The sequence below is a fragment of the Sinocyclocheilus rhinocerous genome, unplaced genomic scaffold (genome assembly GCF_001515625.1).
Source record: "Sinocyclocheilus rhinocerous isolate Xijiao unplaced genomic scaffold, SAMN03320098_v1.1 scaffold1493, whole genome shotgun sequence".
NCBI classification, from domain to species: domain Eukaryota; kingdom Metazoa; phylum Chordata; class Actinopteri; order Cypriniformes; family Cyprinidae; genus Sinocyclocheilus; species Sinocyclocheilus rhinocerous.
The window spans coordinates 1,247,098-1,272,242 of NW_015640467.1; the positions used below are offsets into that span (position 1 = coordinate 1,247,098).

At 37.5% G+C, this 25,145-nt stretch overlaps 1 protein-coding gene and 1 pseudogene across 1 annotated transcript; both read right to left on the reverse strand.

The window, feature by feature from the left end:
* LOC107753077 (myosin-7-like) overlaps positions 1-4,636 on the reverse strand; it is a 15,682-nt pseudogene extending 11,046 nt beyond the window's left edge.
* A 3,743-nt stretch (positions 4,637-8,379) lies between these two features.
* LOC107753078 (myosin-6-like) lies at positions 8,380-23,780 on the reverse strand. The gene is made up of 37 exons (XM_016569179.1): positions 23,641-23,780; positions 23,499-23,538; positions 23,140-23,351; positions 21,366-21,509; positions 21,135-21,291; positions 20,350-20,377; positions 20,152-20,254; positions 19,960-20,052; positions 19,819-19,882; positions 17,303-17,401; positions 16,794-16,897; positions 16,563-16,701; positions 16,367-16,485; positions 16,114-16,263; positions 15,237-15,407; positions 14,843-15,152; positions 14,672-14,751; positions 14,338-14,543; positions 14,050-14,173; positions 13,754-13,890; positions 13,412-13,667; positions 13,229-13,312; positions 12,995-13,140; positions 12,809-12,899; positions 12,336-12,725; positions 12,120-12,246; positions 11,901-12,019; positions 11,332-11,528; positions 11,171-11,223; positions 10,942-11,066; positions 10,506-10,814; positions 10,203-10,406; positions 9,818-10,114; positions 9,581-9,685; positions 9,381-9,476; positions 8,842-8,976; positions 8,380-8,510 (listed from the first exon to the last, which is right to left on the reverse strand). The coding sequence occupies exons 3-37, from the start codon at positions 23,338-23,340 to the stop codon at positions 8,490-8,492; spliced, it is 5,184 nt and encodes a 1,727-aa protein (XP_016424665.1). The 5' UTR covers positions 23,341-23,351; positions 23,499-23,538; positions 23,641-23,780; the 3' UTR covers positions 8,380-8,489.
* Positions 23,781-25,145: the final 1,365 nt, after the last annotated feature.

Sequence of the window (25,145 nt, forward strand, 5' to 3'; positions counted from 1 at the left end):
ATCGATGTACTATAGTCCATTGCCACGTCACATTGTGACGTCAACACGATGTAGATTTTTAACCCAGAAGATGAAAATAGCACAAAAAAGCTTAAAATTAACCAGTTTTCGCCAACAGGTAAAATTATCAAATGCTAACATTGTCTTCTATGATGTGCAACACAAACACCTGTGCTAAAATCTCAGAAAAAGTATTCTGGGGTTTCATGACCCTTTAAAAAAACGATATCCTGTATGAACGCAACTGTATCAAGCATAGCAGTAAAAAGTGCAGAATTTTAGTCCCACGTGTTACTTACAGACTGCATTGCAAGCTGAAGGTCATTCTTCTCTTGGAGAAGGGAAACCATCTTTTCCTCAAGCTCCTTTCTGCGAGCTTCAGATTTGGCATAAGCCTCCTTCAACTTCAGAAATTCTTCCTTCATGTTGGCCATTTCTTTCTCAGTCTCAGCAGATTTCAGCAGAGGCTTGATCTTGAAGTAGAGCTTCATCCAGGGCCAATTCTTGACACCCATGAAGGCACGTACGTTCCACTGAATCACCAACAAAGAATCTCTGTAGATATTTAATAAGAATGTTCAATCTTATATTATAAATTGCAAGTTAGAGAAAAGTTTAAAGTCTAAATAGCTGAAAACTAACCTTCTCTCCACAATTTTCTGGAACTCCATTCTTGATAGAAAACCACGAGATCTGGCCTGAATTCCAGTAATAATAAGTGCAAGACGGTCGTCTCTCATCTCTTCAAGAGTACCCAGAAGACCAGCCTTAAAAAACACCTGAATAGCAAAGAATTTTGCGTCAAAAAGAATGAAAATAGAACAGTGCCTTTGTAAAAAGTTATTGTTAATATAAAAATACCTTAGTATGTCCTAACTTGTACTGGCTGTGATCAATGTCCAGAGAACCCAAAAGCTTTTCTGCACCCTTCTTATTATCAATGAACTGTCCCTCAGGGATAGCAGCTGGATTTAGGATCCGGTACCTACAAAAAAGAAACACATTAACAATCATTTTATGCTTTTAGTGCATTATTATTATTATTTTTAAACATATGTATTTGTTTATTTCACAGTTTTATATTAAACAGAGTTGGTGAAATTTGCAATAACTTAGAATCACACGTAAAATTATTTTGTAGGACATAAAAGCCATTTAGTTTCATACTTACCGTTGTTTGAAATCTCCATACAGGATCCTGTTGGGGAATCCCTTTCTGCAGATTCTGATGCCCTCCAGCACACCGTTACAGCGCAGCTGGTGCATGACCAGAGGATTCTCCATCGCCCCAGGAGTCTTAGTCTCATTTGGAATCAGGCAGCGCACAAAGTGAGGGTGAGTTGATCTCAAGTTGGTCATCAGCTTGTTCAAATTCTCCTGTTGGTAGACCATAAAGGATTTGAATTTATATGCAATAAAACCATGTGAGAAAAAAGTAGCGTTATATTATTAAAATAATCTTACCCTATGGAGGGCTGACACTGTCTGGAATGAAGAACCCTTCTTTTTGCTACCTCCTTTGCCACCCTTACCTCCAGAATCTGTGAAATACATAATATGTTTGTTGTTACTATTATATAGTAAAATAAGTGAATATCATATGTTCATGTCACACTTCAGTGTGTACTTGCCTGCATCAGAACCAGCATAATTAGCAAACAAAATACCCAACAGCTTAAGAGTTGACTTCTGGAACAACCCAACAACCGTCTCATTGAGTGGGTCCTTGTTCTTCACCAGCCAGTTTGAGATGTTGTAGTCAACAGTGCCAGCATAGTGAACCAGGGAGAAATGCGCCTCTGGTTTACCCTTGACAATCCTGGGCTTCTGGAAGTTAGGACTTTTGCCCAAGTGGTTGTCATAAAGCTTAGCTTTGAATGTTGCATCACTGGCTTTGGGGAACATGCACTCCTCTTCAAGGATTGACATGATACCCATGGGCTAAAATGAGTAGTAGATTGTGACAGTCAATATGTCAGTATGACTAAAAAATAGGATTCCCCCCCTTCACAGTATGTTAATTTAATATTCACCCACCTTCTCAATTAACTCAATACAAGCCGCTAAGTCCATGCCAAAGTCAATGAACTCCCATTCAATACCCTCCTTCTTGTATTCCTCTTGCTCCAACACAAACATGTGATGGTTGAAGAACTGCTGTAACTTTTCATTAGTGAAGTTGATGCACAGCTGCTCAAAGGTGTTGTACTGCAGGTGGAATATATTGTATAATCACACTGACAGAGTAACAAAGAACTGAAGATCTTGAATAACAGTAATCAGTAGATGTAATCTTACATCAAAGATCTCAAATCCAGCAATGTCCAGCACACCAATGAAGTACTGACGAGGCTGTTTGGTGTCCAGGGATTGGTTGATTCTCACAACCATCCAGAGGAACATCATAAATCAGAAAAGACTAAAAACATTCAATGTTAATGAATATGATGGGTTATTTTACCCAGCAGTTCTGGTTTCTTCTGAGACAGGATCTGGTAGAAGATGTGGTAGTCTCTCTCAGCCTTGAGCTGGAAAGTAACACGAGACTTCTCCAGCAGATCTAAATGAATTGATGCATAGATGAATAACAAAACAGATACATTTCATCAATGTGTGATTGTTGGAATGATGTTGGGCAGTAAAGTACTTACAAGTCTCAATGTCAGCAGAAGCTAACTTTCCACTGACTCCAAAATGGATACGGATAAATTTACCCTGTAAATATAGCAAGACTACAATATATAACATGCTCATACAACAGACTGTGAAGCAAATATAAAATATGTACACCAATTTGAACCCCACTTACAAATCTGGAAGAGTTGTCATTTCTGATGGTCTTGGCATTACCAAAAGCCTCCAGAGCAGGATTACACTGGATGATTTGATCCTCCAGAGTACCCTTTGAAAGTTTTATTTTATTAATAATTGTGTAAAACATTTGGTATACCATTGACATATGACATTGTTTTATATAGTCTTGTAAAATAATAATAGTAGTAATCCATAAATAATCTAAGTCACAGTGGAAGAGAATTTGTGACTAATACTTAACTTATGAAGACATCATTAATTGAATAATTATTTTTGTATGCAATGCTATATAAAAGGTATATTCATTCATCCAGTATGAGTGAATCTTTGGGAATGAAGCACCTTTTTCTCCATTGATGGATCCTTCTTGGTGGTTGGTGCTGCTGCAATGCTGGCAAAGTACTGGATCACTCTTTTAGTGTTCACAGTCTTTCCAGCACCGGATTCTCCACTTAGAATAAAAACAGCAAATTAAAAGACTGATAAAATGCAGCATAGATAGAAAATATCGGTGAAAGGAGAAATGTCATGCGACATCATCATGTGTATTACGTACGTGATCAGGACAGACTGGTTTTCTCTGTCTGTGAGAAAGAAAAAAACAAGAAAGTTGGCATTTTAAATTTATTTACACATTGCAATATAAATCTCCCAAAACAAACAACATAAATAAATGCTACAAGTCATCACCTGACAGCATGTACTGGTAGGCGTTGTCAGAGATGGAGAAGATGTGAGGAGGAGCCTCAGTTCGTTTCTTTCCTCTGTAGGCAACGACGACTTCCTGGTTGTACACTGGCAGCCACTTGTAGGGGTTCACAGTGACACAGAAGAGCCCAGAGTAGGTCTGTAAGAGATTGACAGCAGCTTCAGATCTGCTCATACGTGATAAAGTGAATGTGTGAGTGTTTTAAGACTCACGTAGATCATCCAGGCTGCGTAACGCTCTTTGAGGTTAAACAGCACAGCGGGCTCGTGCAGGAAGGTGAACATCGCCATGTCCTCAATTTTATCAAACTTTGGCGGGTTCTGAGGATGAATATCAGCTTCTTTCACAGTTACTGTCTGTGGGAATCATACAAAAGATGTTTCACACCTCAAATCTAAAGAACTTCTGTTGGTACTCTACATTGACACCATTACTGTATACAAACAATACAGAGATTAAACCATACCTTGCCAAATTCAGTGTTAACAGTGGCTTTGTCACCGTCTCTACTGGTGATGGAGGCTTTGACGTACTCGACCTCAGGGTCGGGCACAAAGCATTCCTTCTTCATGTCGAAGAGCCGAGTCTGGGCCTCCAGACGCTCCTTGTCTGACTTCCGTAAGAACGGAGCAGCAGGTCCAAACTCTGCCATTACAGCATCCCCCATCTTCCAGTCAGACTGAGGCAAAGAAGACAAGATTCTCTGAACTTACAAAACTTGTTTAGAATAAAAAATATATATATAATCTTATATAAATATTTAATCTACATTAGTGCATACAAATAAAGGTAACAATTATCATCATGAGCTATACCTAATATTTCTAATCATCAATTGATCTGTCAGTTAAAAAGCTACAAAATGAAAATATTGGATAAAAACGTGTGGACCTTTATAAAAGCATGCCTTACCAGACAAAATCCAAGACAAGTCCAAGTCCTTGCAATGAAAAATAAGCATCATTAATAAAAATTCATCCTATTCTATTGTTCAGTCCTCATTAACAACTTAATCTAAATTATTTGTGCAGCTGTATCGCAAAGATTTTATATTTACAAACACAAACCATCTTACCTTTAGGTGGTACAATGATGTGAGCTTGAACCATTGTGTTGTAACGTATCGCTTTATATAGAGGCACAATGACTGTGACGTTGACTCTGTATTTGGTCTGGGTCACTTGTGTGTGTAGCTTTTTTTGGGTGCCTGAAAAAAATGTTTGTGTCAGTCACAGCAGTTTAGCATGTGGTGTGGCGAAACATGAAAGATCAGAAAGGATCTAAATCACAATGGTGCTATTTTTGTCCCATATGTATGTTATTTTTTCAAGATATCAAATCTTTACAAAAGTTTTTCTTAATAGTTAAATTTGCACATATCACGTCATAATTTGTAGTTAGTTCCATTTTTGTAGTTCCATTTGTAGTGCCAAATTTACAACATCTCTGAATTTTTTATGTGCACAAAACATTACAGGTGTGGAAACTCTTGTGTGTAGTGCACCATAGTTAAACTTGCTGCACACAATCTTTTTTTTTTTTTAAATCAAATCATAATCATACATTGCTTAATTAACAGATTCCTGCAACAACTGCCTGCAGTGCAGACAATGCTTTGTCTCACATTATGGATAGTGCAAATATTTCTTGCCCACGTACACATGATATGCTTCAGCTGCACCAGGATGCTTTTCTATAACTGTGTCATTTTCTGTCCTCAAAGAGAGAAAGGCATGCACTGGGAATTTCACAGGTTTATCTTTGTGCTCAAGGATAAAGACAAGGTAACAATGCCTCACTAGCAAGATGACTGTCGGGGAGCAGTAAAATTGTCAGTAGACAGCTGTAACGGCAACAATGGATATTTGTGACCTTTTGATCTCTCCTAATGCAGAGACAGCTGCGACTCTTGCTTGTTCTTGTTTGTAGCTGTGACCTTTCTTGACTACGCAGTTGATATATCCATCACTTGTGGTTTACAGTTTGTACCAAGTTCAAGTGCAGTCATTCAAACGAACAACAGCTTCATTCATGTTCATCCATTTGTTCTTCAAGAATCTTCCAGCTCTTGAAAGATTCCCAAAACAAAAGGATTCTGTAAGATACAAAATGCAGTTTGTATGTTTACAGAAGTGAATATATTGTGAATGCAGCAGTCGTGCAAGTAACATTGAGGTGCTTGTTCGTTTTTATTATTCCAGAAAGATCATGATGAGCAGGTCAAACTAACCACCTTAACTGCAAATCACTTTCTAAACAGCATTGCTGTATTGTGAACTCTACAGTGTTGATTTGTAGGGGAGCCGCGCGAGCCATTACTCAAGACCTTTTGTGAGGATATGAGCCTGCCTTGACCTCTCGTCCCTCAGTTATTCTGCACCCTCCTAACAAGCACCTTACTTAGTCTTAACACTTTTGCAATCTATTCTAGGCCCCTCATCCTTTACAGCACCTCATTCTCAGCTGTCTACTCATCCTTGTTTATCAGCACTCGGGAGTAAGAATGGAAGAAACGGTGGCACCTTATGGCTAATTTGTAATCGGAGCTTCCTTTTGTCATTGGAATAGAATGGTCTTGCATCTGTTGGGTTACATAGGAGTCTAATGTGTCTCGACTTTTTGTCTTCTGCTGCTTCTGAGCAGTTTTGCTACTAATAATTTTATTAAAAGGCTGGAGTAAGTGTAATTCTTAAACCGTAAACTGCAGCACATTCAACAGTGACAAGGAAAAGACATTGCTTGTCAGATTGAGCCAACAGATATGATTCTAATTCATTGTCACTTTAAATCTTTACCTTTATGAAGTGAAGTGACGTGACGTGACGTGGCCAAGTATGGTGACCCATACTCTCCGACTCTCTAACCATTAGGCCACGACTAAAACTAAAACCATAAAAAAGTGTTACTTGAAATAAAATAAAAACTAACTGGCATAAAATATTACAAAATGTAAAATTATTTTATTTCAACTAGGTGTCAAGGCAACATTTCTCATTTTAATTTAATTTAATTTAATGATGTACTAAAATAACTAAATAAAATATATAGACATTTAAACTCACAAAAATAATTGCTAAAACTAGCTACATTTAAAATGTAAAATAATATTAATAATAATAGTTAAAACTATAATAGTTTCTCAGTGGTGGTAAAATAACACTTTTTCTAAATTTTGAGACCACATTTGAAAATCAGTGTTTGAAAATCTAATTTAAACATGGACAAAAAAAAGTTTTAGAATTTTTGAAAAATTTGAAACAAAGCTGAATGAGAAAATGTTTCAGACTACTTCTTGGCCACTACAGTAAATGTGACATTGATCATGCATATAGTTTCTGTGTAAACTGAATCACAAGGTGCTCTTTGGAACATTCTCAAATCATTCTGGATAAAAAGATCATCGGGTTTTGCATTTCACTTCACGTTTGCCACTTCTGCAATTTGTTCACAATTGTTATGCTGATTATACCACTTGTATTTAACACCAAAATGTATTTAGAAGAATATAAAATTTGCATTAACTACTGGTCTCACTTTTTGAAAGCATTGTATAATGCTTAACAGTTTGAACAGTTGATCACCAAAATGACACCCTCTGGTGGCTGTACACTGCAGTTGTCATGATCGTCTGCACATTATCATAATAGACTAGACCAAGCTCATCACTTCAGTATGCAGTGGAAACAAAAAGGAACTCTAACCAGTATAAGTCTAAATGCATTGTGCATCTGCTGCATGTGTACCCATGCTGAAAAGTTTACAAATAGCCCCCCATATGCTTCAGAGCACTGGTTCACGTGGTTGATGTCTGTTACTGTCCCTCAGAGAGCTGACCGTGGGTCACCCTTCAAGTTGTCTTGTTTACATGGCATTGTTTCCTTTACTTTAGCCTTGAGGACAAAGATAACCTGTTAAATTCCTTTGAGCCCCTCTATGATTGAAGAGATCAGCAAGGGTTGTTGTCATGCTTTGAGACACAGTATGTAGGGCATATCTCATCTGTAGACGTCCATTACTGGAACTCTTAGTACTTAAGTTACATGACCTATCGAGGGAGAACAATGCCTCCTCAATGCCGTACTTGGCATATTGTTTAACCACCTTGACCTTTTAAGAGCCAAGTCTACCTCTAATTCAACAATGTTAATGCACAAATTGGCTCCAATTTATTGAAAATTGTCATTGTCAAGCATCTGTGTTCAAGTCTTTACATCCTTAAAACCTCTTTTACTGCCTAAAGATGTTCTACATCATGTGCGTCAGCGGCTCCTCTTATGTATAGTATGTGCTAAGCTTTATGGAACTCTTAATATAGCACAAGTGACAAGTGTTAAAATTACTACTCTTTCTTCATCCTCTCAAGTGTTGAGTAACCCCCTCCCTTCCCCGACTCCTCCTTTATACAACACATCTGTTGGAGCCACTGCATCACCTTGAGCAACAACAGGCACTTGTCATACTGTATCCGGCCTACCCATTGAGTAGTTCTGTACCGGACAGTTCACTCATCTGAAACATTTTTGCTCCTAGAATTTTTTGGTTTTTATTTGTGACGATTAGAAAAGGTAAGTTAACCTTTGAGTTAATGAGTTAATGGTTCTTTGTTTTGGGAGAATTATATGAATTATTGTGGATTTCATTGCCATTGATGTGGATTTTATTGCAGAATGTTTTGTTTATCCATTATTGCTCGTGACTACATGAACCAGAACACCAAATCTTGACAAAATTAGATTTTTGTAGTAGTCAGCTAATGCCTGATCAAAAAGCTTTTAGCAAGTATTTGGGCTCTTTGATTTGACTTCGTTATGTAAAGCACACAGTTTATACCTCTTGTGACGATGCCAATTTAGTTTTTAAATAACACAATGTGGCAAAAGTTTCATCTGCACATTTGCTTTATTCTATTGATCTAGAGACTAATGGATTCAAAGAGACACAACAGATTTTGAGAGATGGCAGAGCTTCATTCCTCATCATGTCCTTTCTGTTCAAGGGAGAAAAAAGACGTAAGATTAATCTGTCTTGTTAAAAAAATGTAATACATTTTGCCCATGAAAATAGTTGTTTAGTAATGTTTTCTTGCCAAATTTAATTGCACTAACATATTTCTCAATGGAGTTGCCATTAGCTCTGCTTATCAAGGCTTTTGTGGCAACAGAATATTGTTTTCCACAAAAGTTATTGAAACATTTACGTGTAGGTTGACACAGTCAAATAGTTCCTTTAGTTTGCTTTAGAGTTTACTTTCAGTAAAAGATATATGCATCACATCTGCCAAATCATTTAACATTTGTATGCTGAAAACAAACACTTACCTTAGCGCTAGTGTCTCTGCTCTTGGCTCTCAGCTTGTTGACCTGAGATTCAGCAATATCAGCCCTCTCCTCTGCTTCATCCAGCTCATGCTGAAGCTTACGGAACTTGCCCAGATTGGAATTGGCCTGCTCCTCCTGAAAACACATGGAAATATTTTTTCAAGCAATTCTATGCCAAGCAATCAAGTCACATTTTTATTTTAATTTAATCACAATCCAAATTGATTCAACCCAGAAAATCATGGCAATCATGCTTAAGCTATATGAAAGCTTACAGTGAGCAAGCAAAATGTAACTTTATCTTAGAAAGAAAACTTCATAAGCTGTTTAGGAAGTGAAGGGAAAAACACTGAGGAGCCAGACTCAGCTGGGGGACTAGGCATATGTTGAGTTTTTTTTAGTCTCCAGATTAAGATAAATATACAAATTTAGTAAATTCTTCTGACATCGCTAGTTTTTTTTAAAAACATAAGCATGATTAAAATGTCTTTAGATTTCAATAAATGCATACATTGTTACTGAAATTAACTTTAACATACCGCCTCCTCAGCAGCTCTCTTGTAGGACTTGACCTTCAGCTGGAGTTTGTCCACCAGGTCCTGAAGACGTGCCAGATTCTTACGGTCCTCCTCAGTCTGTATATGTAGTCATAGGGCATAAATTGACTTTGTCACTATTTGTGTTGTTTCATAAAATCTTTGCATGAATAAAAAGAAATTTATATATCAGAGAAAGTGACCTGGTAGGTGAGCTCCTTGATGCGCCTCTCATATTTACGAACTCCTTTCACAGACTCGCTCGCCTTTCTCTGTTCTATCTCCACCTCATTTTCCAGCTCTCTCACCTAGAGAAATCCAAAATAATTTCAAACTGACCAATTCTGAAGCTCTGAGTACATATATTCATAAATAATAACAAACATACAAGATGTGTGAAAAGAAAATGCATTGTTAAGACCTGAGTTTGATAAACTAACCCTGGCTTCCAGTTTCTGGACCTGCTTCTTGCCTCCCTTCATGGCGATCTGCTCAGCTTCATCCAGACGGTGCTGCAGGTCCTTGATGGTTTGCTCCATGTTCTTCTTCATGCGTTCCAGATGAGCGCTGGTGTCCTGCTCCTTCTTCAGCTCCTCTGCCATCATGGCAGCATCAGTGATAGCCTTCTTGGCTTTCTCCTCAGCATTCCTGCACTCCTGCACTGCCTCCTCAACCTCAGTCTGAAGCTGAGTATTATCTCCCTCCAGCTTCTTCTTCTGATTCAGCAGACTGGTGTTCTAAACAGACAATATTTACATTCATATAGTTTCTAGATGATATTGTGAGGGTTGTTACTTGTGTTTGTCTAGTACAGAGGTGTCATACCTGAGAATGCAGGAGCTGGACTCTCTCACTGACGTCCAGCAGTTCCTGCTCAGCCAGTTTCCTTCCTCTCTCAGTCTGTTCCACCAGGGATCTCAGCTCATCCAGTTCAGCCTGCAGCAGATTGTTGCGTCTCTCCACAATGGCGATGTTCTCTTTGAAATCATCATTACTGCGCAGAGCGTCATCCAGCTGCATTTGGACATCCTGTAAAATATAATTTTTTATAAATTAAAAGACTGCAGAACTTTATAAGATTTCACTTTTGCATTACAAATTTTTGGTGAAAAAAAAAAACTAGCATACTTTGAGATGTCCATGAAGACCCTTGAGTTGCTTCTGGGCTTCTGAAGCCTGTCTGTTAGCCTGGCTGAGCTGAATCTCCATCTCATTGAGGTCTCCCTCCATCTTCTTCTTCAGTCTGAGAGCTTCATTCCTGCTGCGAGTCTCTGATTCCAGTGAGCTCTGCAGGGTATCAATCATTCTCTGCTGGTTCCTCTTGGTCTGTTCCATCTCTTCATCTTTCTCAGACAGCTTACGTTCAATGTCAGCTTTGATCTGGCTGAACTCCAGTTGAGCTCTAAGAATCTTTCCTTCTTCATGCTCCAGGGAGCCCTGACAGATCAGTTAACTTAGTTATTAAAAAGCATGTTCACTTCTATTAGAATACCCATTATTGTTTTCTTTTGAATTAATACACAAAAACCACTAAAAATATCAACAATTAGATATCTAGATATACCTCAGCTTCCTCCAGAGCAGTTTGAATTTCAGCTTTTTCCTGCTCCAACTGCTTACGAATTTTCTCTAGTTCATGAATGTTCTTTCCACTCTCACCAATTTGTTCAGTGAGATCAGCAATCTCCTCTGTTTTTTAGGGAAGGTAATATAGGTTAATGCATAAAAAGCAAAGAGAAATATTTACATTTCGTGATATGTGAATTCTTAGATGACTAATAAACAAAGGGCACCTTGGAGGTTCTTGTTTTCTCTCTTCATGGTCTCCAAATGATCCATATGAATAAACAGAAATAGTTCCAAAACAACTTAGTGAGGCTTTTGTCTTTCAATAAGATCAAGATTTGTATAGATCAATCGAACTATATGAAATACTATATTTCTTGTTTCATACTTAGCATCCTCCAGCTCCTCAGTCCTCTGGATGGCATCCGTTTCATACTTGGTTCTCCACTGAGCCACCTCAGAGTTTGCCTTAGACAGACTACGCTGCAGCTCAGCTTTGGCTTCTTGTTCCTCCTCATACTGTTCCCTCAGCAGATCAGCATCATGACGAGCAGACTGAACTGCATGAGCCAGGGCATTCTTAGCCTATGAACATTGAAAATGTATAGTTAACAGTATACATAGAAATGCAATGGAAATTCAACTTGACCCTCTAACACTAGCGTTCTCTGTTCTTATTCTATTCTATCTACTTGTTTTTAATTATTATAAAAAAAATAATAACTTCACCCATTAACACTAGCTCTAACTATTCTATCTACTTTTTATTTTTATTTATTATAAAAATAAAGAAAAACCTTGCTACTTGTACTGTATTAGACTATCTGGGATTTGTCACAACACTTATATATTGTTGCTCTTTTGTTGTTTTGATTGCTTCTGTTGCCATCATTTGAAAGTTGCTTTGGATAAATGATTACATGCACATATAATACATTCTTTGAAAAAATTAAATACCTTAATTTCCTCCTCTAGTTGTCGTTTGAGGTCCTCAATCTGCTGAGTGTAGGACTGCTTGCCTCTTGTTAGCTGAGAGACCAAGGAATCTTTCTCTTCCAGCTGTCTAGAAAGCTCCCCTAGATAGAAGTATAACCATTACATTACAGAAAGTAGTGTGTGATCTTAGGAATATGTCTAAAAAAAACAACTGAAGTAATAGCCTATCAGAGTACATACCATTTTCTGTTTGCAACCTAGCTTTTTGCATGGTTAAGTCATTGATGCTGCGTTGTCCTTCTTCATATTTTGTTCTATATTCTGACATCTGGTCCTCGAGGGTCCTGCACATTTTCTCCAAGTTTGCCTGTATAGACATTCAATTGAACAACATTGAAGCAGCACAGTGGATGTATAAAGCTGACAACACAAGAAAACATGGAAAGAAATCATCACCTTGGCCTTGGCAATCTGCTCCATGTTGGAGACCACGTCGTCCAGTTCCAGTCTGAGTTCACTCTTCTCTTTCTCCAGCTTCTGCTTCACTCTCTGAAGGTTGTCAATCTGCTCTCCCAGATCAGCTACACTGTCGGCATGTTTCTTCCTCAGTGTAGCAGCGGTGGCCTCATGTTGCAGAGTGGACTCTTCAAGGTCTCTGCGCAGCTTCTGGAACTCAGCTTCACGTTTCTTGTTCATCTCAATCTGGGCTGCAGTGGCTCCACCAGCCTCCTCCAATCTCTCACTGATCTCCTCCAGTTCTCTGGACAGATCAGCTCTCTGTTTCTCAACTTTGGCACGAGCAGCTCTCTCAGCCTCCAGCTCTTCCTCAAGCTCTTCAATACGAGCCTGGTATTGTAAGGAAAATCAAAGTTAAAGCTAGAATTCCTAACGGTCCAAATATGTAAACTATTAAGAATGATGAATTTTACCTGCAACTCCTTCAGTTTCTTCTGGAGTTGGGCTGCCATTGCCAGTTCATCTTCAATCTTGCTATTGAGCTGGCTGATCTCAAAATCTTTCCTGTGTTGCAGAAAATATTTAATAAAATATATCAATAAGGACTCTGATTGTTATTAGTATTGTGGTAAAATTATTTCACCCCCTGGAAAACACACTTTTTAATCCTCTCTTCCAGTTGTTGTTTGTCATTTTCCAGGTCCATCACGCTCTCTTGGGTCAACTTTAAGTCTCCCTCAAGCTTCCTCTTTGCCCTCTCCAGATCCATACGAAGCTTCTTTTCCTGTTCCAGGGAACCCTCAAGCTGGAAGGACAATAACACAGAGTATTTTATTTATCTTTTTTTTCCCATCATGGTTCATTTACATCATAAATATCAACAAACCACTCACATCATCCACTTGTTGCTCCAGCTTGGCTTTGGCTTTGGTGAGAGTGTTGACTTTGTCTTCCTCACTCTGGAGGTCATCTAGTGTTCACAGATGCAGAAAATTCTTTGCATTAATTTTAATGTCTTTGCAACTCTAAATTTTAATTATACATTTTATTAATTATTCATTAAATCATAAACTTACAGTTTGGACTTGAAGTTGCAGGTCGTTCTTCTCTTGGAGAAGAGAAACCATCTTTTCTTCAAGCTCCTTTCTGCGAGCTTCAGATTTGGCGTAAGCCTCCTTCAACTTCAGGAATTCTTCCTTCATGTTTGCCATTTCTTTCTCTGCTTCAGCAGATCTTAGCAGCGGTTTGATCTTGAAGTAGAGCTTCATCCAGGGCCAATTCTTGACACCCATGAAGGCACGTATGTTCCACTGGATCACAAGCAAGGCATCTCTGCAATATGACACAAAATTAGTTCATATACATCATATGAAGTATACCAGTGGCATTCTTCTGGTAATTATTGCTTAAAGCTTTACCTGCGATCAACAATCTTCTGGAACTCAATTCTTGAGAGAAGACCACGAGCTCTTGCTTGAATACCAGTAATGATGAGAGCAAGACGGTCATCTCGCATCTCTTCAAGAGTACCCAGAAGACCAGCCTTGAAGAACACCTTGGGGAATAAAAAGGGTCTCTTAATTTTCAGCCTTAAATTATGAAAGTGATCATTCTATGCATGCCAATGTCACATTATTTAATTGTCCAGTGTTTTTGTAATGTTTTTTTTTTTCATATAATAAATAAACTAAACTAGAAATTTTTTTTAGGGTACCTTGGTATGTCCAAACTTGTACTGGTTGTGGTCAATGTCCAAAGAGCCCAATAACTTCTCAGCTCCTTTCCTGCTGTCAATGAACTGACCCTCTGGAATGGCAGCAGGGTTCAGGATACGATATCTGTTATTCCATAAATTAGATAATAATTGTTTTTGGCAAACCAAATAAGAAACAATTTTGAATGAGAAATATTAAATATTGCATATTGACTCTGATTGCATTTTTGACCAGAAAGTCAGTAAGTTTTTGACCCAAGTGTGACTTGTATTCATAAGTGAATGTACCTTTGCTTGAAATCTCCATACAGGATCCTGTTGGGGAAGCCCTTTCTGCAGATTCTGATGCCCTCCAGCACACCGTTACAGCGCAGCTGGTGCATGACCAGAGGATTCTCCATCGCCCCAGGAGTCTTAGTCTCATTGGGGATGATGCAGCGCACAAAGTGAGGGTGAGTTGACCTCAAGTTGGTCATCAGCTTGTTCAGGTTCTCCTGTGGATAGATATTATCCATCACTCTGTCAACATATTTTAGGTTGTCACGCTGTTTAAAAAGATTAAGAAGCCAAATCATAATATATTATAGTAATAATTTTTAGTGTGAAAAACACTATATGTTACCCGGTGAAGAGCAGACACTGTCTGGAAAGAAGAGCCCTTTTTCTTCTTCTCCTTTGCTTTGCCACCTCCTCCCTCCGCGGCTGTTGAAAGAAACATTTTTTTTAAATGAACCTTGCATTAAAACCTTATTTGTCGCAAGGATTTCCCCCCCCCTTTGACAACACAACACACCTGAGTCAGCACTAGCATAATTAGCAAATAGGTTAGAAAGAAGTTTCATGGTGGATTTCTGATACAGGCCAACAACCGTCTCATTAAGAGGATCCTTGTTCTTCACCAGCCAGTTATTGATGTTGTAGTCAACAGTGCCAGCGTAGTGAACCAGGGAGAAATGCGCCTCTGGTTTACCCTTGACAATCCTGGGCTTCTGGAAGTTAGCACTTTTGCCCAAATGGTTATCATAAAGCTTAGCTTTGAATGTTGCATCACTGGCTTTGGGGAACATGCACTCCTCTTCAAGAATGGACATGATACCCATGGGCTAGCAAACAATAGAGAAAGGAGTTTCAAATTAGCTGAGAATTGTTGATCCAATACCTGATATCTCTCAAATTTAAAAACTTACCTTTTCAATGAGATCAATACAAGCCTGCAAGTCCATGCCAAAGTCAATGAACACCCATTCAATGCCCTCCTTCTTGTATTCCTCTTGCTCCAACACAAACATGTGATGGTTGAAGAACTGCTGCAACTTCTCATTAGTGAAGTTGATGCACATCTGCTCAAAGGTGTTGAACTAGAATAGATTAACAGTGTTTTCAACATGGGTATAAAACATATAGCCACAGAGTGACACATTGTTATTTTTTAATGGAATGTCACAATTTATGCAAATTTATCTGTAAAATGTATTTCCATACTATCCAATTGCCAATGTACTCCTGAAAAATGACTAAATAAACTTTAATCAAACATGCACAATTTAAAAGGAAAAGTTCTAGATTAATGGATCAAAAATAATCTTGGCAAGTTTTATTTAGACAAGTATGTACAGTACAATGTTTTTCCCAATAATACACTTTCTATAAGAGCATCCCCTCCCCCTATTTCCACCTTCCATGAACAGCGGTAGCTGGTAGAAAATTGGGATAAACTAAAACTAAAGTTTATTGGCTATAAAAAAGACAGGAAAGAAACTTGTGCCAAACCAGCTCATGGGTCTGTAACTATGCATTAGAATTATATAATCTATAATTGTACATTTAGGTAATTTGGATATCAGTTAATTATGATAATGTACAATCTAATACATTGTTTATCATCATATAACGGTCCAGTGAAATTGGACTTTCAAGGCATACATAGCCATACACTACATCTGCAATTAAATAATGCCATGGACAGTCCCCTTGAGCAACCCTGGAAACCTTACTCACTAGTGACAGCTGAATTGTGTCTAGATCCAGAAGCGTGACTAATAGGAAACAAAATCAAATACTTACATCAAAGATCTCAAATCCAGCAATGTCCAGCACACCAATGAAGTACTGGCGAGGCTGTTTGGTGTCCAGGGATTGGTTGATTCTCACAACCATCCAGAGGAACATCTTCTCGTACACTGACTTTGACAGAGCACCAATGGCATAGTACACCTTTTTGTGGGATAAGTTGAGTAAATTAAGGGTAAGTCTCACTGCATAGACATTTGGTTGTTTTGTAAACAGTATGTTAAAGATATCACAAAGTAGTCTCCACCTGCTGGACATTCTGTCCCTTGGTGACCCACTCATTCCCTACTTTGACTCTTGGGTGGCACAGAGCCTTGATGAGATCAGCAGAGTTCAGGCCCATCAGATAAGCTGATTTATCAGCATCTGCCATGAATTAAAAAGAAGGTTGACTGTAATGAATCTATGTATGCATCCTGTCAGCATTTTCTCCTGATACCAACCCTCAGTCCCATCAGCCTCTGCCTGTTCCTCGCGTTGCTTCTGCTTGAACTTCATGTTGCCGTAGTGCATGATGGCACCAATCAGCTTGTAGATGCCGTTCTTCTCCTCTTGGGTGAAGCCCAACACATCAAACGCTTCCTACAGCAAATTTTTCATGATTAATGCCTCATCTTAAGAAGACAATGTCAAGATTTATTAAATAGATTTCATAGCTATTTCAGATAACGCACATCTGTAGCCATCAGCTCGTCAGCATCATCAATAGAGGCCACCTGTGTCTCTCCTTGAGAGATGAAGGCGTAATCATAAGGGTTTGCTGTGATCAGCAGCATCTCTGAGAGAAAAGACACAAGACACTTAGACATCATGTTTTAATACATTTTTGGGTTACACTTTATTTTAAGGTGTCCTTGTTCCAATGTAATTATACATATAAGTACCAGTGTTGGGAGTAACGCATTACAAAAGTAATAATATTACAGTAGTATATTACTTTTTGCTGTAACGCAGTAATATAACGCATTACTAATCAAATTTGGGTAATATTATTACTCGTTACAATCTCGGTTTGGTTTAGGGTTACTTGCATGTAATTATGCATAATTAATTGTTATTATAATAGTAAGTACATGTAACATATGTAACAAGAACACCTTAAAATAAAGTGTTACACATTTTTGTTGTAAAATGTTGATGAACAAAATTATAGCTGTTTGGTTTTAACATATTTTTTGCCCACCTAATAGTTCCGGTTTCTTCTGAGACAGGATCTGGTAGAAGATGTGGTAGTCTCTCTCAGCCTTGAGCTGGAAAGTCACACGGGATTTCTCTAAAAGATCTGTTTGTAGAAATGTAGAAGTTAAGCTCTTACCATCGGCATCTTACCATCATCTTTAAAATGAAAAAGTTACAAAGGATTTACAAAGGAAAATGTTTTTCTTACAAGTCTCAATATCAGCAGAAGCAAGCTTTCCACTGGCAGCAAAGTGAATGCGAATGAACTTGCCCTGTTTAAGAACAACAGTATATATATATATATACTGTATATCAGTTTCTGAATGAATCAGCAGTTTGAACGAATTGAATGAATGAATGACTCAAAGACTCATTGAGACATTTACCGCCACCTACTGGCAGTTTTAGTTTCTTATTTAGACTTTCATTTAATTTTTTTTTTTTTTTTATATATATTTCCATATTAATAATAATAATAATAATAAAAACATTAAAGGGTTAGTTCACCCAAAAATGAAATTCTGTCATCATTTCCTCACCGTCAAGTAATTTCAAACCTGTATGACTTTCTTTCATGGAACATAAAATAAGTTATTTGGAAGAATGTTGGTAACCAAACTGTTTTGGTTACCATTGACTTCCATTGTATGAACAAAAAAAATAAAAAATACTGAGACATTGCTCAAATTATCTTCTTTTATATTCCACAGAAGAAAGTCAACATTCTATGTTTAATCCAATAAAATATTTCTTTCTAAAGTGGCTTTTTGTAATGTCTGTTTGATGCTTTTCTCATTTAATGACTTTAAATTTAATTCGATCCAGGGCTCGCAAAATCGCTAGCCCGACGTCCCAAGGCTATTGTGTTTTCCAGTCGGGCTACCAAAATATATCACCGCCCTGCCCGACGGGCTATCTTGAATAGTGATATAAAATTCCTAACTTGATTTGCGTTTTTCACTCGCTTGTAGGGGTGAAACGGATCGTAGTTGATCGTTTACTTGTTTCTAAGTCTTGCTGATTTAAACATTCAAGCGTTTTAAAACATTCGCGCGCATTCGGAGCTAGCGTGCTGGTTTCTGCGCGCACTCTTTCAAAGCGCGCACGGAGAGCCGCATTCCGCGTATCCTTGCTTCTGAATGAACACATACACACAAAATTATCTCAAAATAATTGTCTCTGCAAGTATTCTCGTAAACACAGTTGGTTATGTCTTAAGTGAACAGTGATGCGTTTTTCACTCGCTTGTAGGGGTGAAACGGATCGTAGTTGATCGTTTACTTGTTTCTAAGTCTTGCTGATTTAAACATTCAAGCGTTTTAAAACATTCGCGCGCATTCGGAGCTAGCGTGCTGGTTTCTGCGCGCACTCTTTCAAAGCGCGCACGGAGAGCCGCATTCCGCGTATCCTTGCTTCTGAATGAACACATACACACAAAATTATCTCAAAATAATTGTCTCTGCAAGTATTCTCGTAAACACAGTTGGTTATGTCTTAAGTGAACAGTGAAGAAAAAAATCTCCTGTGCATGATTATATTAGATACGTGCATTCGGTCTTAAAGGGGCAGCAGCCTATAAATACCTGCTGTTCCATTAGTGCCACCTGCTGTCAGAGAGTGACATTTGCGTCTCATTCACAAAGCTAAAATCGGACCATTCTGTTTTTGCTTCAAATTTTGACATTATACAATCCAAATAACATGTATTTAGCATCTTTTTTGGATAGTAATTAAAATGCAGTGGTTGCCTCTGATTTTAAATAGAGCACAGGCAAAGCCTTTGTTTATATGAAGAGATATCTTTTAGTTGTATATTTTTTTATTTGATTTGGGATTTGTTTTAAAATTTCAAGTTAGTTTTATTATTTAACATTTCAATTTCACAAAGAAATATGCAGATAAATAAAAAGACACCTTTTAATTTATAATTTGTCTTAAATCTCATTTTGTAAAAAAAAAATATATATATAAATAAATTGTCAGAAAATTGTATCATGTAATCTGTATTGTGAATTTCAAGGTTAGTGAATCATTACATCCCTATATGCAACTAGTTTTTGCTGATCATGCTAATTTGTCCACAGTAAAGCTCAGCCGATGTCTTTTTTTTATTCGGGCTAGTTAAATTCATTTCGGGCTACCAAAACCTGAAGAATGCCTGCCCGAAGGGCTATCAGGGATTTTGAAATTTTGCGAGCCCTGCGATTAATTAATCGCTACATTGTGTAATTAATTAGATTAAAAATATTAATTGCTTGACAGCACTAATAAATAAATTATTAATATTAATCGTCTTTCAACTAACTCTTAACAGAAAACTTTCTGCATTTGTAGAATTAAAAAAACAACTTTATATATTATTTTTTACATATGAAGACATTCCTAGATGCCCTATATAGCTCACTTCTGGGTGCAAATTTGTCCCTAAAATATGCTTTGTCCCTAAAGTGGATACACACACATATCACAGAGTAGGAGTCATAAAAGACAAACCAGTAAATAATCAAAAATCTTTCTTACAGGTCTCAATATCAGCAGATGCTAGCTTGCCACTAGCAGCAAAGTGGATCCGGATAAACTTGCCCTGTTCGAAAGGGATATTGTCTTTAAATGCAGTGGAAAAAGGAAAATGATTTGTAACTTAAAGTGGTGTCCACTCACAAAGCGAGATGAGTTGTCATTTCTGATGGTCTTGGCATTACCAAAGGCCTCTAGAGCAGGATTACACTGGATGATTTGATCCTCCAGAGTACCCTAAAAAACACAACATTTGAAAATTGTGGACAGTGAATGACAATCAAACAAAATGGCAGTACAATAATTTTATTTTTAATTCAGATCTCCCCAATTTACCTTTTTTTCACTGGTCTCCTTCTTTGAAGGACTAGCAGCAATGCTGGCAAAGTACTGAATGACTCTCTTGGTGTTCACAGTCTTTCCAGCACCAGATTCTCCACTGTCAACACAAACCAGTCTTAGACAGGGCAGACATACTTTGTCTTGTCAGCCTTATTGAGATTTTGCATCTATATAAAAAGCAAATAGTCTTACGTGATAAGAATTGACTGGTTTTCCCTGTCTGCAAAATAGAATAATGTTTTGTTATTAAATGGATCGCTTGAATATCGGTTTCTTATTCCAGCAAGTTTCTATAGAGGATTGAAGTATACTGTATGTGTGCACAACTGGGGCAAATTCCAGTCGGAAGTGAGCTTTGATGTGGGGACTTTGGAGGGCACTTGTGTGTCATAATGAAGCCATTTGGAATGCATTTGGCAAAGGGAACAATGAAAGACAACGTAATTTCCTCATCTTCACCTGGAATGTTACCATGACAATGCTAGGCAGCAACAACAGGAATATCTTATTATTGCTGTTATTTGCTGCAAATAAATATGCATTTTATAATGCAGGTATAGTTACATTTACCTAACGTATGTACTATTAAACATTTCTTATTATGAAACTTATTTAAACTTCCTATGAAATGCGTGACAAAAATGTGTTTCATATATATATATATATATATATATAAGAATTATTCTGTTTATATGGCTCTCCTGCCATATCTAGCTTTAAAATGAATCACAAGGACACGCCACCCTGGGTCACATGACCATAAACAATAAAATTACTTCCTTTAAGTTACCATCACATGTACCCTTCACTAACAGACTTGTGGAAGGGCCCTTCGTGAAGGGATTCAGGTGTACACATTAGTTTGGAATGCCCCTACAAATGGCCCCTTCTTCCCAAAGTGTCCTTCAAGGGTGCAAAAAGGCCATTAGGAATTTGCCCTTATTGTAAACTATTTTGGATATATCAAGTAGACGCACCTGACAGCATGTACTGGTAGGCGTTGTCTGAGATGGAAAATATGTGTGGAGGAGCCTCAGTTCGTTTCTTTCCTCTGTAGGCAACGACGACTTCCTGGTTGTACACTGGCAGCCACTTGTAGGGGTTCACAGTGACACAGAAGAGCCCAGAGTAGGTCTGTAAGAGATTGACAGCAGCTTCAGATCTGCTCATACGTGATAAAGTGAATGTGTGAGTGTTTTAAGACTCACGTAGATCATCCAGGCTGCGTAACGCTCTTTGAGGTTAAACAGCACAGCGGGCTCGTGCAGGAAGGTGAACATCGCCATGTCCTCAATTTTATCAAACTTTGGCGGGTTCTGAGGATGAACATCATCTTCTTTCACAGTTACTGTCTGTGGGAACATCAGGTTTTTGACAGTCAAACCAGTGTCACAGTGTCAGTACATTATTTTTTATTTTTGCACACCATCAGGATTGCTTTCATTTATGTTTTATTTAGCATATAGTTTTATCCATAGCAACTTACAAATGAAAATAATAGTTACATAATTAGAATTCATTAGATTGTGGGGCAATTTTAATAAAAAAAACAAACTCAAGACAAAGATGATTTTAGAAAATGTATGCATGCATGTATGTATTATTACTATTATTATTATTATTTTCTCAACTGTAATTATCCAAATACTTATTCTGAACTAAGTCAACCTACTAGCACCGCAGTTCACTCAGACTTGCCTAGAAGAAATTGTATAATTTTAATGGCTTTCTTTCTGTGTGTGTGTGTGTGTATATATATATATATATATATATATATATATATATATAGCAGGGTGTTTGTCTAGTTGGAATTCAGGGCCTTTTGGGGCGAGTGAAAATCAGGTCAGTTCCACTGGGTCATTTCAGCCAGAGGAAAGCTACTCTCATTCCATATTTAAAACCATCCCCTCTCTCTTTCTCCTTCCTCTCTTTGTCATCTGCATGCCCCTGATGCAAAGTAAACAAACCAAAAGGAGTGAAACCATACAAACAAATCAATTAAGTCTATTGTCCATGGCCAATCCTTCAAAATGCTTTTTCCCCTGCCTCCTTTTAAAAAAGCCAGAGCTTTTGCTTTTCATTACCTCTAGCTCTTGCATTTCTAACTATATCATTCAAATGACTTTCCGTAACCAGTAAAAATGCATTCAGTCAGGCTAAATAGCATAAACTGCTGACTCATTGCCACAAGCTAACAACAGAAGATGCAGGCAGTTGCATTTCTGAGCAATACTGAACGCTGCTTAAGCCTATTCGGAAAGGAAATGTACTAATGAGCAGCTCAGCTAGTTTTTAATTTTTTTATGAGCCAATTTATTTTGTGGCTTTCTGAGTTTATTTATTAGATAAGACTGGATGGAGTCACAATTTCTTTTTTTATGCGACTACATTAGAATAGGCCTATAATATTCTGTATAATCTCTGTGGTTTCTATATACAGGACTGGTATTTTGATAATACATTTTAAATTTCTGTGCATTTATCACAATATATTATTTGCATATAGTACAGTCAAACCAAAAATTATTCAGACACCAAATATAATTTTTGATATTTTTTTACTAGTGGGTGCAGGACACTATAGTTCATTTATGTAAGTGAAGATAGCAAAATAAAGTAAACTGACATTTTATACCCAAAAATTCTTCATACAGTGGACTACCAGTAAAATTGCTAAAACTTTTGGACCAAAAATTTTTCAGACACTTTGACCTGACCATGTTTTGCTTAAGTGTTATCTGACATTATCAAGATCAATTTGTTCTGAGAGTTTAACTTTATTTTATTACCATTTTCTAAACCATAGAGAATAAACTGATAATGTATGAAATGTTGAAGGTGTCTGAATAAATTTTGGTTTGACTGTATATATACAGTATATATATATATATATATATATATAAAATAATAAAAAAGTTACAGCATTAATTAAAATACATCTAATTATTCACAATGCCACTGCTAAAGCTTATTAAAACTTACCGTTCCCTTTGAATTCTCACAGGTGACTTTATCACCATCTCGTCTAATAATAGATGCTTTAAGATACTCCTCTGCAGTATCAGGAACGAAACATTCTTTCTTCATGTCAAAGGGGCGAGTTTGGGCCTCCAGACGCTCTATGTCCGACTTCCTGAGAAATGGAGCAGCAGGTCCAAACTCTGCCATCTGGGCATCCCCCATCTTTCACCGATCTGTTGGATTCCAAGTAAACTTTATTTGGCATAATTGTAATTAATAACGTGACATGACCAGTATGCATTCAGTTTTCAAATTATGTAAATTATTTCAAATTATTAAGTAAATGAACATTACCTTAAGTATGACTAAAATCCACTTACTTTCGCAGTACTCTTCTTCAGAGACAGATGGTTCAAAGCTCTAGTTCCACACAAAAGAAAGAAAATGTCACCATTGTCTCATTTCTACTACTGACCACCAAATACTCAAACCCAAATCACTTCAGATAAGAAACAATAGTACCAGGCAATGCGATTCCTCCTTTCTGTCGTAAAGTCTATGATACTATGTCCATTGACTACAACTTTGAAGTTAGTTTCTAATAGGAATCACAGCTCCCTTCAACTTACCGCACAGAAGGAAAGATAACAGTGACACAATTGAAAAACATGTCATGCCTCCTTTTATAATGCAATTGTTCCTCTAAATATGGTTGTTGGCATCACACAAAGCGACCTGCTCGCTCAGTTTGGTTAGGAAGGATGGGTTGGGTATGCTGGGGAAAAGTGGGGGGGGGATTTAATGTGGTATTATAGGTCACTCATGTCAGGTTAATAATGGTTTCGAAATCGTATAATGGTAATCGTTTCAAAAATGGTTGTAAGAAACATTCATACATATTATCATATAAACCAGAAATAATTTTACTCACCCACTGAATGTCTGTTAACCAGAAACACATTAAAGAATTTATTAAGATTAAGAAAATTAAAACTCAAAATGTATCTAAAATATTTATAGGGAAATCCAATAGGTATCTGTCTCCAAATGGCATATTTTATTATTTTATTTTATTTTGTCTTTAGAGAGATTAGATAAGCCACTTGTATATATTCTATAGACCCTGCCTGTTCCTTTGGTTTCCACTAGAGGCCTCACCTGTTTAACAGTTATTGGACAGGCCTGGTCAAGGTCGGTGTCTACCTGGTGTGAATATTTCAGTTTGTGCTGTACCAGTGATGGAGCATTTGTCTTCTTCCCTGTACACTTGAGCATACAGATATCCCTGTGACATTCCTGTTGAGTGCTTCTCCTTGATTGTGAGGCACAGCTTGCATGATCTACCTGACTACATCCATTGACTGAGAGCAAGTGACCTCTCTGTAGGCATTCTGTTCATAGCTAAAGGCAGTCACTGCTCTTATATATACTCAATTCATTTTGGGTACAAAAATGTAATCAGGTTTGGGACCTGTAAAATTATCTTATACAACTGAACACTTGATACAGATAAGCAGCATCTTGCAGAGCAGCAGCAGACTGACAGCCGTGCACTATTGTAACCTTAAGACCTGCAAGCTGACAAGTCGGGTCATGACGCTCAGACTAACAAGGAGGAACAAGAAGTGTGCGATGAGTGTTAATAACTCGCCACCTCACACCTGCTGCCATAGTGTCTAATAGTCTGAAGGGTGTTAATTATGAAACCCACTGAAGGCACTTCCTAAGATCTCCTTGTGAGATTCTTTAAGGATTTACAAATGGACACACTTGAGTGTAATTATGCTTATGAAATGCAGACTAAAAAAAACAGTACTATTTTTTGGATATTGAATAAAATGTGTTGTGTTTTGGAATTCAAAGCATAAACTGGAGAAATTGGATTTTACCTTTGGACGATTAACTGAACCTGTTGGCGCCAATCAAACAACAAGATATACCTTTACCTCGGCTTCTGTGACACTTATTTTTCTTTCCGTTTGCCCTTGAGTGTAAAGATAACCGTGTGAAATTCTTTCTGAGTGCTT

Excerpts from the sequence above, each read along its gene's own strand:
- LOC107753078 (XM_016569179.1), bottom strand. The coding sequence starts at position 23,340 with ATGGGGGATGCCCAGATGGCAGAGTTTGGACCTGCTGCTCCATTTCTC. Across the intron at positions 20,378-21,134 it reads CTACCAGTACATGCTGTCAG|ACAGGGAAAACCAGTCAATT; the intron begins GTGCGTCTACTT and ends TCTATTTTGCAG. Across the intron at positions 14,752-14,842 it reads TTATGCTAGTGCTGACTCAG|CCGCGGAGGGAGGAGGTGGC; the intron begins GTGTGTTGTGTT and ends TTCTTTCAACAG.